Genomic DNA, 7663 nt, shown 5'->3' on the forward strand with positions numbered 1-7663 from the left:
AAATTTAAAATTTTGTTAAATTTTTTTTTTTGGGATGGGGTGTGGAGGCTGGTAGGGGTGCGATGGTTATTTTTTTAAATTTTTTTTTTTTACACTTTTTTGGGATAGGGGGGCTAGTAGGGGTGGAGTGAAGTGATAAAGAAAAGTTTAATTTTTTTTTTGTTTTAAAGCTTTTAACAAGATTTTTATTATAATATGGGTAAATATGGGTACCCATATTATCCATTGGGTAATTCGCTTTTACCCATTTAAAATGTGAGTTGAGTCGAGTAACTTATCCATTTTTATTTAACTCGTTTTATGATCGACTCATATTCGATTCGACTTGCTTGTTTGTCACTCCTAATCACAACATCGTGTGGGTTAGTGGGACATCATGGATTTGAACCTTGCTGGAGCTGTAGTCTTGTATTTAAGTGGAGAATCGGTTGAGGAGGATCCACTATATGCCGGATTTCTAGATTGTGCCCCACAAGTCCTCGGATATTAACGACTTCTTTACAAAATAGAACTGGGTTTGAGAATGGGTTGGGCTGTGTTTCTTGTGACACTGCTGGCACTCAACACAGCATTTGTTCCATATCTTTACAGCTTGTGTTTATGTTGGTGAAATACTTCTAGAATTGTGTACTTGCATTTGAGTTGATGGTAGGTTGGCCCCCACATTCAAGTTTTTTTTTAATTTCTCTTGAAGCAAAAGAATTTTCTTTTCCGAGGATATGGTGATATCCCATCATTTTGAAACACGTACAATAAAATCCTATGCTCCACATCAGTATGTTAATTCTGTTTTTGATAAATGTTGTTCATGATGCAGCCTCATGGGTTCTTCAATTGCTCCCCAGCTGTTGATGTTCCTCCCAGCATGTCTGACTCGGATATTAAGGAAAACGGGACAGTGGCAAAGTCTTGCCACAATGATGGTGTAATGTCTAAGCTTTGAGAGATTCAATCTAGTTTTGTCTTCAGGGATCGCTTCGTTTCATGCTGTGATGCACAAATTGCTTTGTTATCTTTGTATTTGGATTGAATAAACGATTTCTTGAGAACATAAACATTCGACTGCTAGTTGGCATATTATTGTCCTATGGTGTCTGAATTTGTCTTGTTTTGTGCTAAGTAAATTAAATACTCCCAACTGCAATCTGAAGAATTCATGCTATCCCAAGGAAGAAACTAAAAGATATTTCCCCTGCTGCTAGCTCTTTTATTTCATCATAATTTTTCCATCAGCTACCAACTAAGCACATTGCACGTCAATATGCTTGGTTCTTGCGTGGAATGACAATTGCTGATCTGTTATCACAGAACCTTTTAAGTGCGAGTCAAAATTCTGAAACTATACCAATACAACAAGTTTATTGTGCTTTAAATCTATATTCACACTTTACTATATTTTTTAAAATGGAGAATCTTAGTAATTCTGTTGATTGACTATCAGGTGGGTTTGATTTTTCACTTTCTAGTAGAAGCCTAAACATTGCAGACTATGATGCTAAGCAAGATTCAGTTGTTTAAAGATATATTCAAACAATTACCGAAAAGATCACCACAAATGCATCATAATTCATAAGTCATAACTAACAAGTCTTCCATGTTAGTGAAAAAGTTCATCGTTCTTATTTAAGCTTAGCCTCCATTTACAAGCAAAAAGTTAAAAACCAAGACATTTAACTAGTACAAAAACTTTTCATTACAACTTTGGCGGGCCAAAGATCCAATATGAGAATAACATATTTATTAAATCCAAACTGAAAAGGTTACAATGTAGTTAAACCATCTAATCAGTCCAGAGTCACCCCCACCCCCCCTGGGCCCTGTGTAATCAAGTTCAACGTCTCTTATCAGAATACGATGGCTGCAAGAACTTAAAGTGAAATAATACTACTCTGAGATTCTACTGAAGAAACAGTAAAAGGTATATGACAGTTTGAAATGAAAAACCTTTAATACGGACTAACAGAAGAAACAATAAAAATAGAGTTAATTATTACAAAATCAGATGGGATATTTTTCCCACACAAAAAAGACTGATCAATATTATAAACACGAGGCACAAAATCATTTCAAAACTTCTTTGCCTTTCATCACGGATTCTGGACAAGTACTTGTGGATTCTTGGTCAAAATTAATCTCGAAGACACTGCGTTTGGGTCCTCTGTTGTTTTTTTGATTGTCAAAATATTTCTGGGCATGACTCGTAATTTGCGTTGGTGTCCTGCTTGGCACAAACTCTTTAGAAACCCTAGTCCAATTTCTTCCAACTTTGTCCAATCCAATCAAGAACGCTTCGTGTTCATCTTCAGTCCATTTTCCTTCTTGCTTTCTTGATAGAAAATCAACTGAATCCCCATTATTCTCAGTATTAGAAACATGAGGCACAAAATCATTAGGAACTCTGTAGTTGATTGGCATTGGTGAAAGTGGAATTTCTTCATTCAAAGTTTCTTTCTCTGAAGTAGTGGACGACGATAACTCAACAGCACTTGTCGATTTTGCTGCTTTGTCATTCTTAGTCTTGAGCCATGCAAAATATTTCTGGGCATGACTGGAAATTTGTGTTTTCGTTCTGCTTGGCACAAACTGTTTAGCAATTTCAGTCCAATTTCCACTTCCAAGTTTCTCCAATCCACTCAAGAACGCCCTATGTTCATCTTCACTCCATCTTTTTCCCTTGTTTCTTGATGCCGAATCCTCATTATCGTCAGTACTGATCGTAACACCAAATAGTTTAAAACTACGATTGCTATCCCGCATTTTCTTGATTTGCCCTTTCCAATTTTATGGATTTCTTTTAACAAAGTATGAGTATGTAGTTGGAGAACAATTATCCAACTATTTACAAGAGATAATCTCTCCTACTTTGATTGGAATGACATGTTAGCATTAGGAAATCCAAATTAGAAAACTAAGGAGTAGGAAATTAAAGTTGTAGTTCAAGAAAACAGAGAGTGTGCTTTCTAAATATTAAAGAAAACCGAAGAGGTGTGACTTTTCCGAGGGTTATGACTTTTTCGAAGGGTACTGACTTTTCCGAAAAGGTGTAACTTTTCTGAAGTATTGTGACTTTTTCGAAAAGTTGTGATTTTTCCAAATGAACGTGACTTTTCCAATAAAGTACGATAAACATATGTTCATAGTACCTTTTATTGTTTATAAATAGAGAGTTCCTCAAAGTTTCTGAATGTCTTTTCTTTTTCACAAACAAATTCTAGTGTACTTTAGTGCCATTGATTGGTTTGCTGATAGTGTTGTTTTAGGGTTCGATTGATTGAATATCTAAACTTTCACTCTGTTCAGTTCTTTCAAGCGCAGCAAAATTCAGACAATCTGATTCAGTTCTTTTTAACAATTACCGAAAAATAGTAGCTCTGACAATGCATTATAAGAACTTGAAATATGCCCTGTTTTTTTTTCCCACTTTTATGTATTTGTTTTGTCAAAGTGTAGTTGTATAACAATTATTCAACTATTTATAAGAGGTAATCTCTCTCTCCTACTTTGGAGTGGTGGTTAGTGTTAGGAAATCCAAATTAGAAAATATAGGATTAGGAAATAAAAGTTGCAGTTGAAGAAAATATATGGAGTTCCGATTACCACATGATTTTATTGTTGTTTTGGCTCTTTTTTGGTAGACCTTTGCATCGTTTTCATGTTATTTGTTCTATTCTCTTCATTATCTCCTTTTTCTTTAGGAATTTGTTGCATTTGAGCCGAGGGTGTTTCAGAAATAATTTATCTACCTCCACAAGTTAGTGGTAAGGTTTGTGTATATTCTACCCTATTCAGACATCACTCGTGAGATTTCACTAGATATGTTGTTATTTTCTTGGAGTTACTTTTATGAAAAATTATAAATATAAATGTAGATAAATTTTTATCATGCCTTTGCTTTAAATTAATAAATACTTTTTTAAAAACATTTACAGTTTAAAACTCATAAATAGGAAAATGAATACAAATTATTTAGATATACCAACTATTTGTTATAGTTTTCTTACACTTTTATAAAATTTTAAGTTATTCGTGATAAGATGGCTTGGATTGTAGTGTCCCTCACTTCCAACCCTAACAAAAATGTAGAAACTCCCAGGGAAGGGTTAAAAAAAGTTATTCCTAATTTTATTTAAGTAATTATCTTTAACATACTTTATTAGATAGGGGGTAAGTGTTTGATTTTGAAAGATAAAATTCTTGATGCTAGTACAAGAATTTCAAAATATGAAATGTTTCTAATCGAGACTTGGGCTCCCATGAACTAGCATACTCAGAGTTTTCCACTACTAACACAAACAAAATAAAGAATACAATACAATTAGATGCTTACAAGAATGCTATATATATAATAAGTCCCCCCAAGCAACTGAAATCTGAAAATTTGTTACAAGAAAGCAATACATCTTCCTTTTAGCACCAATGCAAAAATACTTAGCAGCAATTGAGTTAATGTCATTGCATCCGCCTTCCTGAGCCGCTAAAGCCTTTTGATGGGTGGATCATTAGGAATTGAGATATCCCTTTGATGGTTGGATCATCAGGAAAATGCATACTATCCACATAATCGAACTTAAACTTCTACATACAAGCCTATGTCGCCGAATAGATTCAACCTCTTGTGAAAACAAAAATCATTGATGTCGTATTGTAGGCTAGAGAGTTAGATCTATATTATCCAAGGACGCAGAACTAGACTGAGACGAAGCCCGATGGACAACTGGAATTGCATTAGTTGATGATGAGACAAAATTAAACTGATAATTGTTCATCGGAACATAGCAATAGCCATAGCTTCCATTAAACGAAACATTGGGAGGAAGTCTGTAGCTAATTGGCATTGGTGAAATTGGACTTTCTTCATTCAAAACTTGTTTGCCTTTCTTCTTATTGTCCTTTAATACCCTTTTCAACACCAATTCTGGACAAGTATTTGAGGATTCTTGGTCCAAATTAATGTCAAATACACTAGACTTGTTGCGTTTGAGTGCTCTGTTCTCTTTTTGTCTGTCAAAATATTTCTGGGCATGACTCGCAACTTGTGTTGGTGTTCTGCTTGGCACAAAGTCTTTAGCAATTCGAGTCCAATTTCCTTTTCCAAGTTTGTCCAATCCAATCAAGAACGCTCTCTGTTCATCTTCACTCCATCTTTTTCCCTTACAACTACGACTAGTACAACTCATCCCGCCCTTGTCACTTGTTGATTCTTCTCCATAAGAAGAAACATTGTTCACACTAATTTCAACGCCAAACAATTTGATGGTTTGTTTTGTCATCTTTTCTCAGTAGATGCACTTTCTTTTGTTTTTGCAAATTGCAAAGTGTAGTTGGAGACAAATAAATATTTATAAGCGCTGTGATATTCCTAATCTATTAGGAGCGGAACAAATAAATAGGACATATATATTATTACTACTTAAAAATATTACCATAATATACTCCTATTAAGGCATTAATAATTAATAGTATGATTTATAAGTGTAAGATTTATTGTTCATAACACACAACGAAGCCAATGACAAAAATAATTTTAAGGGAATAGGGTGTCTGATATATCCCTCAACTTTGTCATCTAGAGTTGATATATACCCATCGTTATGAAAGTGTTTCATATATACCTCTACGGTTATATAAACATACGACTCACATATAACCTTTAACGGAAATGAAAAAAATTAATTTTCTAAAAAAGTATAATCCATATGAGGTATATTTGATCCTCCTCACACATTTTTTTTTATCGCTTTTTTTGTTTTAACGACTAATTTAAATTTATTATTTTGATGGTCAAATTTATTTATGTTTCACTAATTTTCTTGTAAAATTTATGATAGATGCCCAATTTTAATATATTTTTTTTAAAGATATTATAATATAGCCGGAAAATTCGTTTTAAATTAGTAATATCCTAGACTTATTCTCCCGAATAAATTCTAGTTAGCAATTCAAAGGACTCATCGCGCCAAAGCTTCATTAATTCGTGAATTCACTTTTAAATCTTCACAATCTTGAGGTTATTATGGAATTAACTCATCAACAATCAATATGATAGAAATAGGAATTTCGGCATCAATCACAAGCAGATCAAATGCACATTTCTAGCGTCAACACCATAACATAATGCAATGGTATTTTATGTAGACCAAATTAATAGTTCTATTGGGAACTAATACAGTAAAAATGTTGATCATTATAAAGTTCAGTTTGTACAGTGAAAGGGTTAAACAGAATGAGATTTAACAAGCCAACAAAACTGCAGCGTTGAAAAGCCAACTCTAAAGCATATGGCTAGACATAGAGCTAAGCGCGACAGACTATCCTTTTGAAGAATTAAATTTGGGTCTGACCAATGAAAACCAGAAAATGTAGTGCTATTGATTGATACCACAAGTGAAAATAACAAAAATAGTTACATGAGAGAACTTTTACATCACTGAAGAGATCCAAAATTGTGTATCTTGAATATATAACTAGAGAGTTAGATCTAAATCATCCATAGACGCAGAACTAGACTGAGACGAAGGCTGGTGGACTAGTGGAGTTGATGATGTGACAAAATTAAACTGATAATTGTTCATGGGAACATAGGCATACGCATAGCTTCCATTGGGAGGAAGTATGTAGCTGATTGGCATTGCTGAAATTGGACTTTCTTCATTCAAAACTTGTTTGCGTTTCTTCTTATTTTCCCTTTTCGACACCAACTCTGGACAAGTATTTGAGGATTCTTGGTTCAAATTAATGTCGAAGACATTAGACTTTTTGCGTTTGATTGCTCTCTTCTCCTTTTGTCTGTCAAAATATTTCTGTGCATGACTCGCAACTTGTTCTGCTCAGTACAAACTCTTTAGCAATTCGAGTCCAATTTCCTTTTCCAAGTTTATCCAATCCAATCAAGAATACCCTCTCTTCATCTTCTTCCCTTACTACTACGACTACTCATCATGTCACTTGTTGATTCTTCTCCAGAAAAAGAAACGTTCTTCACATTAATTGGTTTCTTTGCCATAATTTCTCACTAACTACTCTTTCTTTTTTTGCAAATTGGAAAGTAGAAAAAATAGAATGTAGTTGAAGAAGCAATATCTTCCAATATAAGTAGTGTGATATCCGTTAACTCGCTTTCCTATATAATAATAATAAGGAAACCGTGTATTCATGAACCAAATAAGGAAATAAATAGATTATTACAACTTACAAATATTTACTACTCCTATTAAGGTAACAATTCAAGAAACACAGTATAGCTTAGTGAAAGTATACTACTACTTAGAAAGGAAATCATATATCATATATTACTTATATTATAGAAGACTCTAGGAATGACTACCATTGTGCCAATAAGATCACTACTAATGTCCAATATATTTATAAAATATATAAGTGGGCCCCACCACCTTCCACTTAAATACTACATATTATATATTATTAATTACTATACTATAAATCACTACTAATATCCAATATATTTATCAAACTATATAAGTGGGCCCCACCACCTTCCACTTAAATACTACATATTATATATTAATTACTATACTATAAATGACTTAAATACTCCATATTATCTATTACAATAATTAACAATTATTTGACACTTTAAATTCTATCAATGCCATATAAATTAGGATAAAAAACCTAACATATAATATTTAAATATATTTAAAAA

At 33.2% G+C, this 7663-nt stretch overlaps 3 protein-coding genes and 1 pseudogene across 3 annotated transcripts in view; 1 reads left to right on the plus strand and 3 right to left on the minus strand.

The window, feature by feature from the left end:
• Positions 1-1099, plus strand: part of LOC125867764 (uncharacterized) — a 10325-nt gene extending 9226 nt beyond the window's left edge. Inside the window, exon 12 of the mRNA XM_049548341.1 lies at positions 818-1099. Within this exon, the coding sequence (XP_049404298.1) occupies positions 818-943 (126 nt within the window). The 3' untranslated portion in view covers positions 944-1099. The remainder of the gene's footprint in view (positions 1-817) is intronic.
• A 962-nt stretch (positions 1100-2061) lies between these two features.
• Positions 2062-2757, minus strand: LOC125868768 (transcription factor MYB1R1-like). The gene has a single exon (XM_049549335.1). The coding sequence runs from the start codon at positions 2755-2757 to the stop codon at positions 2062-2064; it is 696 nt and encodes a 231-aa protein (XP_049405292.1).
• Positions 2758-4649: 1892 nt separating this feature from the next.
• LOC125868769 (probable transcription factor At5g61620) lies at positions 4650-5270 on the minus strand. The gene has a single exon (XM_049549336.1). It carries the CDS (start codon positions 5268-5270, stop codon positions 4650-4652), a length of 621 nt encoding a protein of 206 aa, XP_049405293.1.
• Positions 5271-6464: 1194 nt separating this feature from the next.
• On the minus strand, positions 6465-7003 carry LOC125868770 (transcription factor SRM1-like; annotated as a pseudogene).
• Between the last annotated feature and the right edge of the window lie 660 nt (positions 7004-7663).

Source organism: Solanum stenotomum, chromosome 6, assembly GCF_019186545.1.
Source record: "Solanum stenotomum isolate F172 chromosome 6, ASM1918654v1, whole genome shotgun sequence".
Lineage (NCBI taxonomy): Eukaryota > Viridiplantae > Streptophyta > Magnoliopsida > Solanales > Solanaceae > Solanum > Solanum stenotomum.